Raw genomic sequence first — 23,338 nt, 5'->3', positions numbered from 1 at the left:
AACTATAATGGAGAGTATAGGGCTCTCCGCTGCTTTTCATATACATTTGTACTGTGGGTTGTAGGCCAAGTAAAAAAAGGAAAATGCTGTATTTTCTAGCATTTAAGACTTTGTCTATTTCATCATTTTCAGTCTTTTGTTATATAAGCAAGAAAAAATTGCTTACTGTCTCTTTTTCTATTTTCATTGTGTGGCAAAAACAAAATCTTTTACGAGGAAAATTGGGAAAGATGAGGCTTTTTACAAAACTACTTTAATAGTTAACAACTTTCTTGAACTATAGAACTTCAGTATTTGCGTCAGAACTAAAAAAGGCTGAAGGTTTCCTTTGAAAGGAAATATTAAAAGAATTCAAGTCCCTTTGGATTTCAATACTCTTGCTATGTGAACGGTTTATTTTTGGTTGATGAATCTGGATTAGAATGACAAAATAATTTGTTCTTGTAAATTTAAAAATAAAAATAATTGGAATCAATAGCTTTTTCTTTTGTAATTAAGAAAAATAAAACAAGTTTTTTTTTCAGTTGAAAACAAGGAGCAACGTCAAAAATAAAACATAAAGAAATTATTACGAATATGAGGGGCATTTCCCCATCCTCAATACCCAACTCTTTATGCTAAGGTTTGACTTTTTTCCAATTATTTAAGAATGATTCATGAAATTCAAGGGCTGTTTAATTAAAATAGGAAGCTTTTTTCAAAGCTCAAAATAAAACTTTAGCGTGATGATTAAAATATTGAGAAGGAGGGAACACCTCATATTCGTAATCATTTGTGCTCGTTTTAAGTTTTAATGTTTCTCCTTGTTTTCAGTTGAAAAAACTTGTTCTTTTTTTTTATTTCTGATCGTTTTTTAAATAATGCTGGAAAATCCTGCTCCCCCTTCACAGAAATTCCCTTCCTCCACGGAAAATTTTTCCGTGTAAAGATCCTCCCTCTTAAATTCCCTGTCTCCCCGAAAAATATCCATATATGTAATCAATGAATCTAATATAATACTAAAAAAATGGGCACAGTTCATAGCTTGTACCCATTCCCTTGGGGGCTGTGGGGTGGTCAATTCATCCCTTAACACATATTCTTTAGATCTTCCGACTATGCTAAACAAAATGGCTATCTCAATTTTGATCAAAGACTTGGGAAGAAATGGGGATGGGATGGAGTCTAGTAGCCCTCCAATCTTGTTGGTAATTTAGAAAGGGCACTATAACTTCTCAGTATTCAAGGGCCCTTTCTCAGTATTCTAGGATTATCGGCTCGATTCGATCATCTTGAGAAAGAAAAGCACGTATCGGTGATCTTACATCTGACAAAAAATACAAAATTCCAGACTTTTGCAGATGGGAGCCTAAAACCTCTTTAACAGGGTTTTTGATAGAAAAGTTTTTCAAAAATCAGGCAAATTTTCTCAGGCTTGTAGCTGTTGATGAGTAACGCTAAACTTAATGAATCTTAAATATTTAGAATCAGCGTAATAAGCCAATCCTTTTGATATGCCTATTGATGTCCAAAGTCCGTTTTTTAGACTTTGGTTACTTTTGAGCCGCATCGCTCCTTACTTGCAGTTCGTTACCTCGAACTATTTGACATTTAAAATTGCCTGAATCAGCGCATGCGATTTTTTCTTCTTCAGAGCTAGAACAAACTGCTAATTGATCCTTGCTCTATTATCATGGAGGGATAAAAATGAAATCTCTTATTGGGAAATGTTTCGGATTTCGAAAGATGAGATTCGAAAGAAACCCTGTAATGATGTGTTTTTTTTGCGAAACTATCTAATTTTTTATGGAAGTTTAATATTCTAGCTGCTAAAATATAGTCAGTAAAATATAAAATATAGTCTTATAGTAATGCTAGAGAATCCTGCGCCCTTTTCATTGAATTTCTCTTCCCCCATGACAGATTCCTGCAAGGAAAGATCCTCCAACATAGCCCCCTCTCCTCAGCCCCACCCCCAAACAAAATAAAATCCCCCTGAAAACGTCTGCACACTTCCCAATAACCATTACTATATGTAAACACAAAATTTTTATCACCAATATTATAGGAATTTCGTTTAGTTTTTTTTTCAGAAGATTATTTTAAAGAAGACACTCGAACCAAATAAATGGTGTAATTAACTAAGTAAATGGACAAATAAACAAGAAAATAGTAATCAAAAACTCTTTTTTTATTTCGTTTTGTACTATGTTTGAATTGTGGGTAGATACATTTATTTGTATTTAACTAGGTGTAATTAACTAAGTAAATGGACAAATAAACATGAAAATAGTAATCAAAAACTCTTTTTTATTTCGTTTTGTACTATGTTTGAATTTTGTGTAGATACATTTATTTGTATTTATTGATATTATTATTTGGTATTTTTATTTACTTATATAATGTTTGTATATGTTTTATTTGCTATTTGTATTTATGTATATATGTTTTGTAATTTATTTGTATTATTCAGTTTTATTGGACTCAATTCATCTGCCTTCTCCTTGAGTCGCATACGAGTTTTATTTGGGCTTCCGCTTTTTGACTTTCCAGCTTCCAGTTTCCAGTTTTTTATTTCGTTTTGTACTATGTTTGAATTGTGTGTAGATACATTTATTTGTATTTAACTAAGTGTAATTAACAAAGTAAATGGACAAATAAACAAGAAAATGGTAATCAAAAACTTTTTTATTTCGTTTTGTACTATGTTTGAATTTTGTGTAGATACATTTATTTGTATTTATTGATATTATTATTTGTTATTTTTATTTATTTATATAATGTTTGTATATGTTTTATTTGCTATTTGTATTTATGTATATATGTTTTGTAATTTATTTGTATTATTCAGTTTTATTGGACTCAATTCATCTGCCTTCTCCTTGAGTCGCAAACGAGTTTCATTTGGGCTTCCGCTTTTTGACATTCCAGTTTCCAGCTTCCAGTTTCCAGTTTTTTATTTCGTTTTGTACTATGTTTGAATTGTGTGTAGATACATTTATTTTTATTTATTAATATTATTATTTGTTATTTTTATTTATTTATATAATGTTTGTATATGTTTTATTTGCTATTTGTATTTATGTATATATGTTTTGTAATTTATTTGTATTATTCAGTTTTATTGGACTCAATTCATCTGCCTTCTCCTTGAGCCGCATACGAGTTTCATTTGGGCTTCCGCTTTTTGACATTCCAGTTTCCAGTTTTTTATTTCGTTTTGTACTATGTTTGAATTGTGTGTAGATACATTTATTTGTATTTATTGATATTATTATTTGTTATTTTTATTTATTTATATAATTTTTGTATATGTTTTATTTGCTATTTGTATTTATGTATATATGTTTTGAAATTTATTTGTATTATTCAGTTTTATTGGACTCAATTCATCTGCCTTCTCCTTGAGCCGCATACGAGTTTCATTTGGGCTTCCGCTTTTTGACATTCCAGTTTCCAGCTTCCAGTTTCCAGTTTTTTATTTCGTTTTGTACTATGTTTGAATTGTGTGTAGATACATTTATTTGTATTTATTGATATTATTATTTGTTATTTTTATTTATTTGTATAATGTTTTTATATGTTTTATTTGCTATTTGTATATATGTTTTGTAATTTATTTGTATTATTCAGTTTTATTGGACTCAATTCATCTGCCTTCTCCTTGAGCCGCATACGAGTTTCATTTGGGCTTCCGCTTTTTGACATTCTAGTTCCAGCTTCCAGTTTCCAGTTTTTTATTTCGTTTTGTACTATGTTTGAATTGTGTGTAGATACATTTATTTGTATGTATTGATATTATTATTTTTTATTTTTATTTATTTATATAATGTTTGTATATGTTTTATTTGCTATTTGTATTTATGTATATATGTTTTGTAATTTATTTGTATTATTCAGTTTAAATGGAATCAATTCATCTGCCTTCTCCTTGAGCCGCATACGAGTTTCATTTGGGCTTCCGCTTTTTGACATTCCAGTTTCCAGCTTCCAGTTTCCAGTTTTTTATTTCGTTTTGTACTATGTTTGAATTTTGTGTAGATACATTTATTTGTATTTATTGATATTATTATTTGTTATTTTTATTTATTTATATAATTTTTGTATATGTTTTATTTGCTATTTGTATTTATGTATATATGTTTTGTAATTTATTTGTATTATTCAGTTTTATTGGACTCAATTCATCTGCCTTCTCCTTGAGCCGCATACGAGTTTCATTTGGGCTTCCGCTTTTTGACATTCCAGTTTCCAGCTTCCAGTTTCCAGTTTTTTATTTCGTTTTGTACTATGTTTGAATTGTGTGTAGATACATTTATTTGTATTTATTGATATTATTATTTGTTATTTTTATTTATTTATATAATGTTTGTATATGTTTTATTTGCTATTTGTATATATGTTTTGTAATTTATTTGTATTATTCAGTTTTATTGGACTCAGTTCATCTGCCTTCTCCTTGAGCCGCATACGAGTTTCAATTGGGCTTCCGCTTTTTGACATTCCAGTTTCCAGCTTCCAGTTTCCAGTTTTTTATTTCGTTTTGTACTATGTTTGAATTGTGTGTAGATACATTTATTTGTATTTATTGATATTATTATTTGTTATTTTTATTTATTTATATAATGTTTGTATATGTTTTATTTGCTATTTTTATATATGTTTTGTAATTTATTTGTATTATTCAGTTTTATTGGACTCAATTCATCTGCCTTCTCCTTGAGCCGCATACGAGTTTCATTTGGGCTTCCGCTTTTTGACATTCTAGTTTCCAGCTTCCAGTTTCCAGTTTTTATTTCGTTTTGTACTATGTTTGAATTTTGTGTAGATACATTTATTTGTATTTATTGATATTATTATTTGTTATTTTTATTTATTTATATAATTTTTGTATATGTTTTATTTGCTATTTGTATTTATGTATATATGTTTTGTAATTTATTTGTATTATTCAGTTTTATTGGACTCAATTCATCTGCCTTCTCCTTGAGCCGCATACGAGTTTCATTTGGGCTTCCGCTTTTTGACATTCCAGTTTCCAGCTTCCAGTTTCCAGTTTTTTATTTCGTTTTGTACTATGTTTGAATTGTGTGTAGATACATTTATTTGTATTTATTGATATTATTATTTGTTATTTTTATTTATTTATATAATGTTTGTATATGTTTTATTTGCTATTTGTATTTATGTTTTGTAATTTATTTGTATTATTCAGTTTTATTGGACTCAATTCATCTGCCTTCTCCTTGAGCCGCATACGAGTTTCATTTGGGCTTCCGCTTTTTGACTTTCCAGTTTCCAGCTTCCAGTTTCCAGTTTTTTATTTCGTTTTGTACTATGTTTGAATTGTGTGTAGATACATTTATTTGTATTTATTGATATCATTATTTGTTATTTTTATTTATTTATATAATGTTTGTATGTTTTATTTGTTATTTGTATATATGTTTTGTAATTTATTTGTATTATTCAGTTTTATTGGACTCAGTTCATCTGCCTTCTCCTTGAGCCGCATACGAGTTTCGTTTGGGCTTCCGCTTTTTGACATTCCAGTTTCCAGCTTCCAGTTTCCAGTTTTTTATTTCGTTTTGTACTATGTTTGAATTGTGTGTAGATACATTTATTTGTATTTATTGATATTATTATTTGTTATTTTTATTTATTTATATAATGTTTGTATGTTTTATTTGCTATTTGTATATATGTTTTGTAATTTATTTGTATTATTCAGTTTTATTGGACTCAGTTCATCTGCCTTTTCCCTGAGCCGCATACGAGTTTCATTTGGGCTTCCGCTTTTTGACATTCCAGTTTCCAGCTTCCAGTTTCCAGTTTTTTATTTCGTTTTGTACTATGTTTGAATTGTGTGTAGATACATTTATTTGTATTTATTGATATTATTATTTGTTATTTTTATTTATTTATATAATGTTTGTATGTTTTATTTGCTATTTGTATATATGTTTTGTAATTTATTTGTATTATTCAGTTTTATTGGACTCAGTTCATCTGCCTTCTCCTTGAGCCGCATACGAGTTTCATTTGGGCTTCCGCTTTTTGACTTTCCAGTTTCCAGCTTCCAGTTTCCAGTTTTTTATTTCGTTTTGTACTATGTTTGAATTGTGTGTAGATACATTTATTTGTATTTATTGATATTATTATTTGTTATTTTTATTTATTTATATAATGTTTGTATATGTTTTATTTGCTATTTGTATTTATGTTTTGTAATTTATTTGTATTATTCAGTTTTATTGGACTCAATTCATCTGCCTTCTCCTTGAGTCGCATACGAGTTTCATTTGGGCTTCCGCTTTTTGACTTTCCAGTTTCTTCTCTGCTCAACTACACGACGCAGAATGTATAATCGGGACATAAAAGTAGTCATTGTTTCTTAGCTGGTTCTAGCTTGCTAGTAACGCGCACAAAAGTTAGGAAAACTAATGGATAGGAAAGTAATATATTTCGACTAGAAATGTCATTTTAACATTGGAGTTGAATGTTGCTAGGAGTTGAAAATAGAAGCTAATTGCATCTTTCACAAGATTTCTAACCCTGTCAGTTTCATTATCACTGTATGATACTCAAAAAATAAAAGATCTTTTCTCCATAATCTTGTTTTGGAAGAAATAGCAGCTTAAGCATTCACCACAAAAGTCATACTATTGAGACCAGTTTTGCGAATGATTTAGCTAACTGAACACGAAATAAAATCACTATCTAGCCTGTATTTGGCTCAGTCGAGGTTAAATATATATTTTTATTACATCGTTAAGTATATTGTCAAGCAAACTTAACCAGATGATTTTTCTGTTGGGGAAGGGTTAAATTGCAAAACGTTTTTGCCTAGTCTTGAAGTTAAAACAAAGACAATTTTTGTTTGAAAACCTCAAAATTCCAATTATTTTTAAGTTTTAGAAATGAAGATTTTAAGATTTGTAACTCATCGGAAAAACTAAAACTTTTAATTTATTTTAAAACCTAATTAAATTTGAAGAAGTATCATATAACTTCAAATTACTATGATAAAAAAAAACTGTCGCTTTCCTCCTAATTCTCATTTTGCAAAATATAATATCAAAGTATACTAACAAAAAGGTATAATGTAAATTGAAATCAACGTCTTCATTTAGAACAGTTCTATTAGCTGGTAACTCTTGGCACCATTCCAAAAAAGTGATATAGCATAGAATTTAAAACCGAAATAAGTGGCATGATAGACGCAAGGCAATACAAATTTAGGAAGCCCTTTACTAAATTGGTGTGAAAAAGTGCTCCTCCCCCCCCAAAAAAATGAAGTTCAAATCGTGTGAGGAAAAGAATAAATGACTGGTTTTTGAAACAGCGGTACCCTTCGGAACTTTTATAATTTGTCTGGACATATTATTTTAGTAACTTCGTGGTTTTATCAAACTCGAGAAAGAAAAAAAAGTGAACGTTAAATTTTGCTAGCTTTTTTCCAGATATTAAATTTAACTTGCTTTCTTTTTTGTAGTCTATTTGGGAAAGCCTTCGCAGCCGCTTCTATTCGAAGCAAGTCACGGATTAGTTTTGAATTCTTTGATTCGTCAGGTGAGCTCCATTTTTCCTTTGCGTTTTGTTTTGCTCTCTAATGGTTATAAAGAACTCCACCAATAATGGTTTTATTCTAGTGGCAGGGTGTATCTAACCCATAACGTATGATTTAACGCTATTAGCTTTTAGCTTTGATGAATGAATAATCTCGTACCTTACCCCCCTCCATAAATGGGGAACTGTCACCCCCTTCCACCCGTTGAATTACTACAAATACATGTGAACTGCGAAGTATTGTAACCTTCAAAAAAAATTGCAACAGTCATTGGGCAAAAACTATTGTTTTATAGCCTTTATCTCTTAATAATGTCTCCAGCATACCTTTTTCATTAAGAGCTTCTGCATCTAATTTTTTGTGGCATAACCGAAGATGTAACCGCCTTTCCCGTTACCCCTGGAACTTGTCCAATCCAAACCCCTTTTCCCTGGAACTTGTTTCAAGTTGTTAATGTGTCAGCTTGTCCCGTTATTCTTATTTATTTCGTTTAACATGCCTACCGAGTTCTATATCCATATTCAAAATAGTATGTAGGCTGTGTGGGCGTGAGTTTAGCTTGGTTTGGCCAACTGGGAAAACAAGGAACTAAATCGCTTTAATGGTTCCCATTGCTTTGGGCCCAATTGAACCTGAAGCTACCATATATCTATTTCTGAAATATGAAAGGGGTTTATATAGATATGAAAGGGACTGCTCCCTCCTCAACGCCCCGCTCTTTACGCTGAAGTTTGCCTCTTTCTCTCAACTCTACTTTTTAAAACAGTAAAAAACTTTGACGTAAAGAGCGGGGCGTTGAGGAGGGAGCAGCCCCTTTCATAGGCGAAGTAATTTCTGTTCGTTTTAAGTTTTAATGTCGTTCCTTACTTTCAGTTAAAAAACTTGTTTTTTTTATTTAATTTCTGAACGTTTTTGAATAAATGCATGTTTGATTTTGGCTCTCCGCAAATTAAATAAATAATTAAAACAAAATCTGCGTATTAATATTTTTTTTTTTTGGCTAAATGGCTTTCTCTTAGTTTTGATCAGACGATTTTGAGCAAAAAGGTGGGGGAGGAGGCCTAGTTGCACTCCAATTTTTCGGTTACTTAAAAGGCCAACTAGAATTTTTAATTTTTAACGAACGTTTTTATTTGTAAAAAATATACGTAACTTACAAATTAACTTACGTAACGAACTTCTATATTCGTATATTTTTATTATGTATATGAGGGTGTTTTCCCCCTCGTTAATACCTTGATCTTTGCACTAAAGCTTTAATTTTGTCCCAATTCTTTAAGATTGACCCCTAAATCACAAAGGCTGTAGAATAAACAGTTGAAATAGTCCTTACTTTCAGTGGCATATTTATTTTTTCACTGTTTCTTTAAAAATAGTGCTAGAAAATCCTGTGCCCCCTTCATGGAATTTCTCTTCTACCATGACAAATCCCTCCAAGGGAAGATCCTCCTACGTATCCCCCTCCCCTCAACCCCCCTCCCCAACCAAAAAATTCCCCTGAAAAGGTCTGTACTCTTCCAAATAACCATTACTATATGTAAACGCTGGTCAAGGTTTATAACTTGAAACCCCAATCCGGGGACCAATTTTTTTGGCCACTTAAAAAGGGCACTAGAACTTTTAATTTCAGTAAGAATGAGCCCTCCCACGGCATTCTTGGACCGCTTGGTCGATACGATCACCCCTGAAAAAAAAAAAAAATAAACACGCACCCGTGATCGGTCTTCTGGCAAAAAATACTAAGTTCCACATTTTTGTACATAGGAGGTTGAAACTTCTATAGTAGGGCTCTCTGATAGACTAAACGCGATGGTGTGATTTTTGTTAAGATCCTATAACTTTTAGGGGGTGTTTCCCCCTATTTTCCAAAACAAGGCAAATTTTTTCAGGCTTGTAACCTTCTGATGAGTAAGACTAAATTTAATAAAACATATATATTTAAAATCAGCATAAAAATCTTATTCTGTTGATGTATCTTCAAAATTCCGTTTTTAAGAGTTTCGTTTACTATTGAGCCGGGTCGCTCCTTACTACAGTTCGTTGCCACGAACTGTTTGAAAATTTTTGAAACACTCTACCGACGGGGACTCAAATCATCTCTCAATCAGTGTACTTCACTGATGTACTCGGGTATACTCAATCACTCAAATAAGTGTACTTCTACCAGTATTTGGAGTCTGATAACACAAGTCCTTTGGGGCAAACACAGTCTACATCGAACTTTTTATTTCCAAATTTGTTCAACCTAGTATTTGTTCCCTTATATACGTAAAATTTTTTTATTGTCATAGAATAAGTTAGCTACGCCTTTTTTCAAATTTGTTCAACCTAGTATTTGTTCCCTTTTACATATAGAATTTCTTATTGACACAGACTAAGTTAGTTACGCCATTATCTTTGCGTCCCTCCATCCCCGTAATCAATTTCGTTTTCTTTTCGCAATCCACAAAATTGATCTTCTTTTCTCAAAAGAATAGCTAGTCATTTCTTTTTTGATAGATAAATTAGAGATGCTATAAATTATTGGAATTTGATAACCTATCATTTCGTAATCCTTCTTAGGTAACCTTTTTCTATCAAAGGTTTCCATATCAGAATTTTTGGAAAAGAACAGGATTGAGGTCATTTTTCTATTTCTTGTAAAAATAGATCCTAGTTGCTCAACCTGTTAATGAATTTGTCTTTCAATATTAAGGAAAAGTGATAGTTAAAAAAGTTGGCCAGCTGCCAGCAGCTGGGTAAAGCGTATTTGGACCGCTGTCACGTACGTCTTTTGAGTTCCCGCGTAGCATTTGTTTTTTATTATTATTATGTTCTCACACATAATTAAGTGCAAGGAATGTTAGCGGGCCCAACTCGAGGTGATGGTGTTGATATTTTCCTAATCCCTTATCACCCTGACAATTTTTTTTACGATTTCAGAAATTTACGCAATATAATTTTTTTTCTTAGTTATGGTTTTTGATCATTAGCTTTATTAACCCACCCCACCCCTTTCCTTTATTTTTCTTGTGGCTCTGCCTAAGGACCTTGAGCATTTTAGAGGCCTCGAGGTATCGACTTCAGACACTTTTGTTGATAATAAGACCTATAGTATCGCAAGATCCCATATCATGTTATTACTCTGGTTCGTTTCTCTAAGAACTATTGTTATGTCCGTGGATTATCTAATTACTCTGGCTGGATCTAGAAAGCTGAAAAGAGGTTTGCTTGAGCGTTGTAGGTACCACGAGGTATTGACTTGTGATGACTCAAACTCTTGTGATAATTAGACCTTTAGTATTACAAAAACTGTAGGCCATCCCGTGACGATCTTCGGGATGGAGCTGGGAAATTCTCAAAGTAATTGACTAAGCTACGAATCTTGCCCTTCTTACTTACTTTGATCTTCCTTCGACGCATTGAAATGTGATGGTTCAACACGCATCCGAATTCTTTCTTCTGAAAAAATTCCACATTTTTGCAGATAGGATCTTGAAACCTCTAAATTAGGGTTCTCTTGTGTACTGAATCTTATGACGTGATTTTTATTCAGATTCTATGATTTTTAGGGGGTTGTTTTCTTTTTTTTCAAAATCAGGCAAATTTTCTCAGGATTATAGCCTTTAGGAGGTAAGACTAAACTTAATGAAACTTATATATTGAAATCAGCATAATAAGCCGATTCTTTTAAAATATCTATTTGTGTTAAAATTCTGTTTTTTAGAGTTTCGGTTATTATTTAGCCGGGTCGCCCATTAAGTTCAAACGGGTATTTCGTTCTTGTTTTTTTTTTTTTGTGAATGAAACGGTTCGTAATTTGGCAGTCCAATGTATTCGAAGAACCCGACTAAGACAGTTATTCTCAAACCATTGGATTTGTGTTTCAAGCTGCCTAAGATTAATTTCAAGCTACATAAAATCTTAAGTAACACCTAAGGTTTTAATTCGTACACCTTACCGAGTTATTATCGAGCCGGGTCGCTCATTAAGTTGAAACGGGTATTTCGTTGTTTTTTTTTTTTGCGACTGAAACGGTTCGTAATTTGGCGATCCAGTGTATTTAAGAACCAGACTAAGACAGTAATTCTCAAACCATTGGATTCGTGTTTCAAGCTGCATAAAATTTTAATTAACACCTAGGGTTTTTATTCGTATATCTTACCGAGTTATTATCGAGCCGGGTCGCTCATTAAGTTCAAACGGGTATTTCGTTCTTGTTTTTTTTTTTTTTTTTTTTTTTTGCAAATGAAACGGTTCGTAATTTGGCAGTCCAATGTATTGGAAGAACCCGACTAAGACAGTTATTCTCAAACCATTGGATTCGTGTTTCAAGCTGCCTAAGATTAATTTCAAGCTGCATAAAATTTTAATTAACACCTAGGGTTTTTATTCGTATATCTTACCGAGTTATTATCGAGCCGGGTTGCTCATTAAGTTCAAACGGGTATTTCGTTCTCGTTTTTTTTTTTTTTTTTTTTTTTTTTTGCAAATGAAACGGTTCGTAATTTGGCAGTCCAATGTATTGGAAGAACCCGACTAAGACAGTTATTCTCAAACCATTCGTATTTCATGGATTCGTGTTTCAAGCTGCCATAATTAATTTCAAGCTGCCTAAAATTTAATTAACACCTAAGGTTTTTATTCGTACATCTTACCGAGTTATAATCGAGCCGGGTCGCTCATTAAGTTCAATCAAGTATTTCGTTCTTTTTTTTGCAAATGAAACGGTTCGTAATTTGGCAGTCCAGTGTATTCGAAGAACCCGACTAAGACAGTTATTCTCAAACCATTGGATTCGTGTTTCAAGCTGCCCAAGATTAATTTCAAGCTGCATAAAATTTTAATTAACACCTAGGGTTTTTATTCGTACATCTTACCGAGTTATTATCGAGCCGGGTCGCTCATTAAGTTCAAACGGGTATTTCGTTCTTGTTTTTTTTTTTTTTTTTTTTTTTTTTTTTTTTTTTTTTTTTTTTTTTTTTTTTTTTTTTTTTTTTTGCAAATGAAACGGTTCGTAATTTGGCAGTCCAATGTATTCGAAGAACCCGACTTAGACAATTATTCTCAAACCATTGGATTCGTGTTTCAAGCTGCGCAAGATTAATTTCAAGCTGCATAAAATTTTAATTAACACCTAAGGTTTTTATTCGTACATCTTACCGAGTTATTATTGAGCCGGGTCGCTCATTAAGTTCAAACGGGTATTTCGTTCTTGTTTTTTTTTTTTTTTTTTTTTTTTTTTTTTGCAAATGGAACGGTTCGTAATTTGGCAGTCCAATGTATTTGAAGAACCCGACTAAGACAGTTATTCTCAAACCATTGGATTCGTGTTTCAAGCTGCCCAAGATTAATTTCAAGCTGCATAAGATTTTAATTCACACCTAAGGTTTTTATTCGTACATCTTACCGAGTTATTTTAATTAACACCTAAGGTTTTTATTCGTACATCTTACCGAGTTATTATCGAGCCGGGTCGCTCATTAACTTCAAACGGGTATTTCGTTTTTTTTTTGCAAATGAGACGGTTTGTAACTTGGCAGTCCAATGTATTTGAAGAACCCGACTAAGACAGTTATTCTCAAACCATTGGATTCGTGTTTCAAGCTGCCATAATTAATTTCAAGCTGCCTAAAATCTTAGTTAACACCTAAGGTTTTTATTCGTACATCATTACCGAGTGGACGTTACCATGAAAGATCCGGAGCTTCAATTTGATGGAGTAGGCTGTATTCTTCCATGCCTTTCCAAATTTAATAAGAGTAATTCCTGCGCATGTATTACGTGTGCTAATCAAACAGTTCGTGATAACGAACTGTAAATAAGGAGCGACCCGGCGCAATAGTAACCGAAACTTAGAAAACGGAATTTTGATACCATTAGATACATCGAAAGAATCGAATTTTTATGATGATTTCAAATATGTAAGTTTTATTCAGTTTAGTCTTACCTATCAAAAGTTACGATCCTGAAAATATTTGCATTATTTAAAAAAAGGTGGGAAATGCCCCTAAAGTCATAGAACCTTAGTAAAAATCACACCTGCAGATGCAGTGTATAAGAGAACCATACCGTAGAGGTCTCAAGATCCTATCTGCAAAAATTTGGGGTTTTATATTTTTTGCCAGAAGAAAGATCACGGACGCGTGTTTTTTTCTTCCTATTCTTCTTTTTCCCAGGGGTGATCGTATTGACGCTTATTGCGAGAGGGCTCATTCAAACGGGAATTAAAAGTTCTAGAGCCCTTTTTAAGTCACCCAAAAAATTAGAGTGCGACTAGGCCCCCTCCCACGCTCATTTTTCCCAAAGACACCCGAAAAATTTTTGAGATAGAGGTTTGCCCCTTCGCTAACATTTCGCTCTATACGCTAAAGTTTTCTTTAGTACTTCCGAAAGAGCTATTTATTCTAATTAAACCCTTTATGATTCAAGTGTCATTTTTAAAGAATTGAAACAAAATTTCGACTTAAGTGTAAGCAACGATGTATTGACGAGGGGCGAACCCCCTCATATACGTAATAATTTCTGTTTGTTTAATTTTTAATGTTGCTCCTTAGTTTCAGTTTAAAAAAAAATTCGAATTTAAGGTGATTCCATGAGGCTCCCAAGTCTCAAGGTACTTAAATCGTTTAATCTTCTCAAGTGCTTCAGTTTAGACTTTGAGTGAGTGTGGTAGGTAGTTTGTTTTCATTGTTCTGTATGTTTTTTATGGCACTTGGTATTATCCAAGGGACATATACCAATCGCAAATTCTGTCGGTCTGTCGGTCTGGCCCGGTTTTGCTACTTGGGGCACTTCCTGGTAAGCTAGGACGATGAAATTTGGCAGGCGTATCAGGGACAGGACCAAATTAAATTAGAAATAGTCATTTTCCCGATTTGACCATCTGGGGGGAGTGGGGGGCCGGTTAATTCGGAAAAATAGAAAAAATTAAGTATTTTTAACTTACGAACTGGTGATGGGATCTTAATGAAATTTGATATTTGGAAGGATATCGTGTCTCACAGCTCTTATTTCAAATCCCGACCAGGTCCGGTGACATTGGGGGGTTGGAAGGGGGAACCTAAAATCTTGGAAAACGCTTACAGTGGAGGGATCGGGATGAAACTTGGTGGGAAAATAAGCAAAAGTCCTAGATGCGTGATTGACATAACCGGAATGGATCTGCTCTGTTCGGGGGAGTTGGGGGAGGGGGGTTATTCTGAAAATTGGAAAAAATGAGGTATTTTTAACTTGCGAAGGAGTGATCGGATCTAATGAAATTTAATATTTAGAAGCACCTCGTAACTCAGATCTCTTACTTAAAATCCCGACCGGATTCAGAATCATTAAGTGTGGGGGAGTTGGGGGGGACCGGAAATCTTGGAAAACAGTTAAAGCGGAGAGATCAGGATGAAACTTGGTGGGAAGAATAGAAACAAGTCCAAGATACGTGACTGACATAACCGGAATGGATCCGCTCTGGAACCGGTGACTGGGGGAGGAGGGGGGGACCTAAAATCTTGGAAAACGCTTAGAGTGGAGGGATCGGGATGAAACTTGGTGGGGAAACTAAGCAGAAGTTCTAGATACGTGATTGACATAACCGGAACGGATCTGCTCTATTTGAGGGAGTGGGGGAGGGTTAATTAGAAAAAATTAGGTATTTTTAACTTACGAAGGAGTGATCGTATCTTAATGAAATTTCATATTTAGAAGGATCTTGTAACTCCGATCTCTCATTTTAAGCTCCGACCGGATCCAGTGTAATTGGGAGGGGGGTGGAAATTTTGGAAAACACTTAAAGCGGAGAGATTAGGATGAAACTTGGTGGGAGAAAAAAAATGAGGTATTTGTAACTTACGAACGGGTGATCAAATCTTAATGAAATTTCACTTTTATAAGGATCTTGTGCTTTAGAGCTCTTATTTCAAATCCTGACCAGATCCGTGACATTGGGACGAGTTGGAGGGGGAAACCGGAATTCTTGGAAAACGTGAAAATTGAGGTATTTTTATCTTACGAATGGGTGATCGGATCTTAATGAATCTTGTGTCTCAGATGCTCCATTTTCAGTTTGAATCGGATCCGGGGACATAGGGGGTTGGAGGGGGGAAACAGAAATCTTGGAAAACGCTTAGAGTGGAGAGATTGGGATGAAACTTAATGGGAAGAATAAGCACAAGTTATAGATACTTGATTGACATAATTGGAACGGATCTGTTCACTTTGGAGGAGCTGGGGGGTGTCGATTTGGAAAAATTAAAAAAATGAGGAATTTTTAACTTAAGAACGGGTGACCGGATCTTAATGAAATTTGATATTTAGAAGGAGCTCACGTCTCAGAGCTCTTATTTCAAATCCCGACCAGATCTATTGACATTTGGAGGAGCTGGATTGGGAACCGGAAATCTTGGAAAACGTTTAGAGTAGAGAAATCGGGATGAAACTTGGTGGGCAGAATAAGCAAATGTCGTAGATACGTGATTGACGTAACCGTACTGGATCCACTCCCTTTGAGGGAGTTATGGGGTGAGGTTCAGTGCTTTGGTGAGTTTGGTGCTTCTGGACGTGCTAGGACGATGGAAACTGGTAGGCGTGTCCTGGAGCTGCACAAATTGACTTGAGAAAGTCGTTTTCCCCGATTAGACCATCTGGGAGCTGCACGGAGAGGAAAAATTGAAAAATGAGGTATTTATAACTCACAAGTGGGTGATCGGATCTTAATGAATTTTGATATTTAGAAGGTCATCGCGACTCAAGGCTCTTATTTTAAATCCCGACCAGTATTAAGCCTCCGATTTTCCTAGAGCTCATTCCATATGAGCTCTTGTTTCTTGGCTTGTCTGGCCTCGTCACAAGTGCCATATGAGCTCTTAGATCTTGTTATTTTTAGTTTACTGATTCACAGATCTGCTGGTTCTGCTTTGTTTGATACCTCAGTAATGTTTTGGTGCAATTTGTCTCTTAAATGAGATTAAAGAGCTTATGTCTCCAGCAAAATCACCGTCACATAGAGTGCGTCTGTGGTTGAGTTGGATTCCACCTGGGATGTTACACGTTTGAAGGATACAGTCGATGACGATGGCAAACAGAAGTGAAAATAGAATGCATCCTAGGTGGTTACCAAACTTTGCGCTAAGAAAATGAGCAAGATCCCCATCATCAGTTCGTATGACCCAACAATGCAACGATCATGCGGACAATCTTGTCGGGGAAACCCATTTTTTGTATGCCTGCAAATGACGGAATAACGGCCGAGGGACAGTTGACACTTGATGTTTTTCTATCCTCATAGTTGTCTCTGGAACGAAAAATAAACTAAAACGTGTATGCTCGTTTACTGTAAGGAAAGAAAATATTGACGTGTTTACATCTTTGCTTGGTAGCGAAGATGGCTCCTCTGATCCTACAATTCCAAATTTAACCATCGTTCATTTATGGTTTATTCAGACGTCATGGCAACTGAACAAATGGACAAAATGCACAGAAGGATTCCTTTAATCTTTTCCTCAAAAGATGAATTTCATTTTCCAATTCGACTTCAAGGCTGGACTGGAGATTATATTCATTGAAAAGGAACCTTATATTTATGAAAAAATCTAGTAATTCTATTCTTATTAACATAACTCTTAAACGCCAACATTTCTAGGAATCTCGATTCAAATCATTATTATTCCGTGTTTTAATCCGCAGGGAAAAAAATGTATGAGACAGTAAAAATGATTTAAACGAATTTATTGAATATATTAGGCCTAATTATAAATGAGCTTGTAATCCTTACCTCTGAACTGTTATCCTTCTAAGCTTCAAAGATTTTTGATAACAACGCCAAATCGCAGGAATTAACTTTTTGTATCCGTACACTATATAAGAATGGCTGTCTTAACTTTTTGAAAAGCTTATTTCTCCGTTTAAATCAGTATCTGTTTCAAGATCTGATGAAATGGGATGGCTTATCTAAAATGAGAAAAATCAGTTCGGAATTTGTTTTAGGGCATGCACCGAATATAGATTGCGCTAAAATTCAAAATGAATAATATATATATTTATTTTCAAAATGGGCTAAAGTAGAAAAAATAGTTTTTTTTTTAGAATATGTGAATACAAGTGAAAACGAAGAGCATAAAACGGATTGGGTATTACATAACAATTGACCAAATTGTCGAATGGATCTAAGTTCAGTTCACTTTATTTTTTTTCAGTTCAGTTCATTTTATTTATAAATCAAATAAACTTAACTAATATGCAAGTACCCGCCCAAAGGAAGATACAAAAAAGCACTTGCGACTGGGCGGGTACATAAAACTCATTTTCTAACTAATAATTCAGTACAAGCGAAACAGCAAAAAAAAAACTAATAACAACCAATCTCTCATCAATTCAGTTAAAAACAAAATTCTAAGTTATAAATACAAATTAAAAGAGTGAGTTTGTTGAGGGAACGAGATCAAGTTGTATAAAGCGCAGTCCGTTTTGCACCCCTTGTTTTCACTTATATTCATAGGTTGTCGAAAAAAGAATTTTTTCTAGTTTTAAGTCTATCTTGAAAGTAGAATTTTATTTACTTATATTTTATTTATTATGTTCAATTTCTAGTCTTCCCTAGAACCGAATATCTTTAGTCCTATAAGACAAATATTTGTCTTAGTTAATATTTAAAGCTAAGTTACCACGGCCACAGCCAAATATTGTTACCGGTGAGCTATTGAATCTTGTTATTGATGTACCCAGTCACTCGTTCATGATTTTTTTCTTACGCAAAGGGGGTATACTAGAGGGTTGAATTTGGAAGTGGCTGAAAATGGCTCACAAATTTAGCTAAATTGTGTAAGAAAAGTACCAAAAAAACAAACAACAATTTAAATCGATGAGTTGAGCATCATTTCAAAAATCATATATGACACCTTTGTAGTTTCAGTAAGTCATTAATAGACCTTTCTGCCAATTCTGATTTGTAACTGAATCTGGCGATCATCTTCAAGAAGGACTGTAGCGAAGAAGCATTTCAAACATTATTATTCAAGAAATGGAATTTTGTTTAAATTGTTTAAAGACAGCATTCTTATAGAAAAGAACTAAATCCAATTGTGACTGTATTTACATATATTGAATCTGGTGATCATCTTCAAGAAGGACTGTAACGAAGAAGCATTTTCAAACATTAATATTCAAGAAATGGAATTTTGTTTAAATTGTTTAAAGACAGTATTCTTATAGAAAAGAACTAAATTCGATTGTGACTGTATTTACAAATATTGAATCTGGCGATCATCTTCAAGAAGGACTGTAACGAAGAAGCATTTTCAAACATTAATATTCAAAAAATGGATTTTTTTTGAATTGTTTAAAGACAGTATTCTTATAGAAAAGAACTAAATTCAATTGTGACTGTATTTAAACATATTGAATCTGGCGATCATCTTCAAGAAGGACTGTAACGAAGAAGCATTTTCAAACATTAATATTCAAAAAATGGATTTTTTTTGAATTGTTTAAAGACAGTATTCTTATAGAAAAGAACTAAATCCAATTGTGACTGTATTTACATATATTGAATCTGGTGATCATCTTCAAGAAGGACTGTAACGAAGAAGCATTTTCAAACATTAATATTCAAGAAATGGAATTTTGTTTAAATTGTTTAAAGACAGTATTCTTATAGAAAAGAACTAAATTCGATTGTGACTGTATTTACAAATATTGAATCTGGCGATCATCTTCAAGAAGGACTGTAACGAAGAAGCATTTTCAAACACTAATATTCAAAAAATGGATTTTTTTTTAATTGTTTAAAGACAGTATTCTTATAGAAAAGAACTAAATTCAATTGTGACTGTATTTACACATACTAAATCTGGCGATCATCTTCAAGAAGGACTGTAACGAAGAAGCATTTTCAAACACTAATATTCAAAAAATGGATTTTTTTTTAAATTGTTTAAACACAGTATTCTTATAGAAAAGAACTAAATTCAATTGTGACTGTATTTACACATATTGAATCTGGCGATCATCTTCAAGAAGGACTGTAACGAAGAACCATTTTCAAGCATTAATATTCAAAAAATGGATTTTTTTTGAATTGTTTAAAGACAGTATTCTTATAGAAAAGAACTAAATCCAATTGTGACTGTATTTACATATATTGAATCTGGTGATCATCTTCAAGAAGGACTGTAACGAAGAAGCATTTTCAAACATTAATATTCAAGAAATGGAATTTTGTTTAAATTGTTTAAAGACAGTATTCTTATAGAAAAGAACTAAATTCGATTGTGACTGTATTTACAAATATTGAATCTGGCGATCATCTTCAAGAAGGACTGTAACGAAGAAGCATTTTCAAACACTAATATTCAAAAAATGGATTTTTTTTTAATTGTTTAAAGACAGTATTCTTATAGAAAAGAACTAAATTCAATTGTGACTGTATTTACACATACTAAATCTGGCGATCATCTTCAAGAAGGACTGTAACGAAGAAGCATTTTCAAACACTAATATTCAAAAAATGGATTTTTTTTTAAATTGTTTAAACACAGTATTCTTATAGAAAAGAACTAAATTCAATTGTGACTGTATTTACACATATTGAATCTGGCGATCATCTTCAAGAAGGACTGTAACGAAGAACCATTTTCAAACATTAATATTCATAAAAATGGATTTTTTTTTTAATTGTTTAAAGACAGTATTCTAATAGAAAAGAACTAAATTTAGTTGTGACTGTATTTACACATATTGAATCTGGCGATCATCAAACAGTTCGTGGTAACGAACTGTAGTAAGGAGCGACCCGGCTCAATAGTAATCAAAAGTCGAAAAAATGGAATTTTGGTACCAATAGCTACATCAAAAGAATCGCATTTTAATGCTGATTTTAAATATATAAGTTTCATCAAGTTTAGTCTGACCCATCAAAAGTTACGAGCCTGAGAAAATTTGCATCATTTTAGAAAATAGGGGGAAACACCCCCTAAAAGTCGTAGAATCTTAACGAAAATCACACCATCAGATTGAGCGTATGAACCCTACTGTAGAAGTTTCAAGCTCCTATCTACAAAAATGTGGAATTTATATTTTTTGCCAGAAGGCAGATCACGGATGCGTGTTTATTTGTTTTTTTGTTGTTTTTTTTCCAGGGGTGATCGTATCGACCCAGTTGTCCTAGAATGTTGCGAGAGGGCTCATTCTAACGGAAATGAAAAGTTCTAGTGCCCTTTTTAAGTGACCAAAAAATTGGAGGGCACCTAGGCCCCCTCCCACGCTAATTATTTTCCCAAAGTCAACGGATCAAAATTTTGAGATAGCCATTTTATTCAGCGTAGTCGAAAAACCTTATAACTATGTCTTTGGGGACGACTTATCCCCCACAGTCCCCGTGGGAGGGGTTACAAGTTCAAAACTTTGACCAGTGCTTACATATAGTAATGGTTATTGGGAAGTGTACAGGCGTTTTCAGGAAGATTTTTTGGTTGGAGGCAGGGGTTGAGAAGAGGGGAATATGTTGGGGGAACTTTCCATCGAGGAATTTGTCATGGGGAAGAAAATTTCCATGAAGAGAGCACAGGATTTACTAGCATTACTTAAAAAAAAAACAATGAAAAAGTTTTTTCAGCTGGAAGTAAGCACCAGCATTAAAACTTCAAACGAACAGAAATTATTACCCATATGAGGGGCTCACCTCCTCCTAATACCTCGCTCTTTACGCCAAAGTATTTTTAGTAATTTCAACTATTTATTCTGCGGCTTTTGTGATTCAGGGGTCATTCATTATGAATTGGGACAAAATTTAAGCTTTAGTGTAAAGAGCGAGGTACTGACGAGGGGGCGAACACCCTCATATATGTAATAAAAACATAAGAATACAAAAGTTCTTTACGTAAGCTAATTTATAAGTTACGTATATCTTTTACTTATAAAAAGATTCGTAAAAAATTAAAAGTTCTAGTTGCCTTTTTAATTAACCGAAAATCGGAGGGCAACTAGGCTTCCTCCCCCGCTCTTTTTTTCTCAAAACCATTCGATCAAAATTATGAGAAAGCCATTTAGCCAAAAAATAAAAAAATATATATACAAATTTCGTTTCAATTATTCCTCTGCGGAGAGCCAAAATCAAAACATGCATTGATTCAAAAACGTTCAGAAATTAAAAAAAAAAAAACAAGTTTTTTAAATGAAAGTAAGGAGTGACATTAAAACTTAAAACGAACAGAAATTACTCCTTATATGAAAGGGGCTTTTCCTTCTCAACGCCCCGCTCTTTACGCTAAATTTTTTTACTGTTTTAAAATGTAGAGTTGAGAAAGAGTCAAACTTTAGCGTAAAGAGCGGGGCGTTGAGAAGGAAAAGCCCCTTTCATATACGGAGTAATTTCTGTTCGTTTTAAGTTTTAATGTCGCTCCTTACTTTCATTTAAAAAACTTGTTTTTTTTTATTTAATCTTCAAGAAGGACTGTAACGAAGAAGCATTTTCAAACATTATTATTCAAAAAATGGATTTTTTTTTTAATTGTTTAAAGACAGGATCCTTATAGAAAAGAACTAAATCCAATTGTGATTGTATTTACATATATTGAATCTGGTGATCATCTTCAAGAAGGACTGTGACGAAGAAGCATTTTCAAACATTAATATTCAAGAAATGGAATTTTGTTTAAATTGTTTAAAGATAGTATTCTTATAGAAAAAGACTAAATTCAATTGTGACTGCATTTACATATATTGAATCTGGCGATCATCTTCAAGAAGGACTTTAACGAAGAAGCATTTTCAAACATTGATATTCAAAAAATGGATTTTTTTGAATTGCTTAAAGACAGTATTCTTATAGAAAAGAACTAAATTAAATTGTGACTGCATTTACACATATTGAATCTGGCCATCATCTTCAAGAAGGACTGTAACGAAGAAGCATTTTCAAACATTAATATTCAAAAAATGGATTTTTTTTAAATTGTTTAAAGACAGTATTCTTATAGAAAAGAACTAAATTCAATTGTGACTGCATTTACACATATTGAATCTGGCGATCATCTTCAAGAAGGACTGTAACGAAGAAGCATTTTCAAACATTAATATTCAAAAAATGGATTTTTTTTAAAATTGTTTAAAGACAGTATTCTTATAGAAAAGAACTAAATTCAATTGTGACTGTATTTACACATATTGAATCTGGCGATCATCTTCAAGAAGGACTGTAACGAAGAAGCATTTTCAAACATTAATATTCAAAAAATGGATTTTTTTTAAATTGTTTAAAGACAGTATTCTTATAGAAAAGAACTAAATTCAATTGTGACTGTATTTAAACATATTGAATCTGGCGATCATCTTCAAGAAGGACTGTAACGAAGAAGCATTTTCAAACATTAATATTCAAAAAATGGATTTTTTTTAAATTGTTTAAAGACAGTATTCTTATAGAAAAGAACTAAATGCAATTGTGACTGTATTTACACATATTGAATCTGGCGATCATCTTCAAGAAGGACTGTAACGAAGAAGCATTTTCAAACATTAATATTCAAAAAATGGATTTTTTTTAAATTGTTTAAAGACAGTATTCTTATAGAAAAGAACTAAATTCAATTGTGACTGTATTTAAACATATTGAATCTGGCGATCATCTTCAAGAAGGACTGTAACGAAGAAGCATTTTCAAACATTAATATTCAAAAAATGGATTTTTTTTAAATTGTTTAAAGACAGTATTCTTATAGAAAAGAACTAAATTCAATTGTGACTGTATTTAAACATATTGAATCTGGCGATCATCTTCAAGAAGGACTGTAACGAAGAAGCATTTTCAAACATTAATATTCAAAA

At 32.8% G+C, this 23,338-nt stretch overlaps 1 protein-coding gene across 1 annotated transcript in view; it reads left to right on the top strand.

The window, feature by feature from the left end:
• The window catches only part of LOC136034073 (cell division control protein 45 homolog), a gene marked incomplete in the record, with an annotated part of 98,361 nt that overhangs the window by 50,455 nt on the left and 24,568 nt on the right, over window positions 1-23,338 (top strand). The window contains 1 exon segment of the mRNA XM_065715192.1: window positions 7,475-7,551. Within this exon segment, the coding sequence (XP_065571264.1) occupies window positions 7,475-7,551 (77 nt within the window).

This window comes from Artemia franciscana, chromosome 12 (assembly GCF_032884065.1).
Source record: "Artemia franciscana chromosome 12, ASM3288406v1, whole genome shotgun sequence".
NCBI lineage: Eukaryota > Metazoa > Arthropoda > Branchiopoda > Anostraca > Artemiidae > Artemia > Artemia franciscana.
The sequence above is the reverse complement of the archived record's forward strand: the minus strand, read 5'-3'. Positions and strand labels throughout refer to the sequence as shown.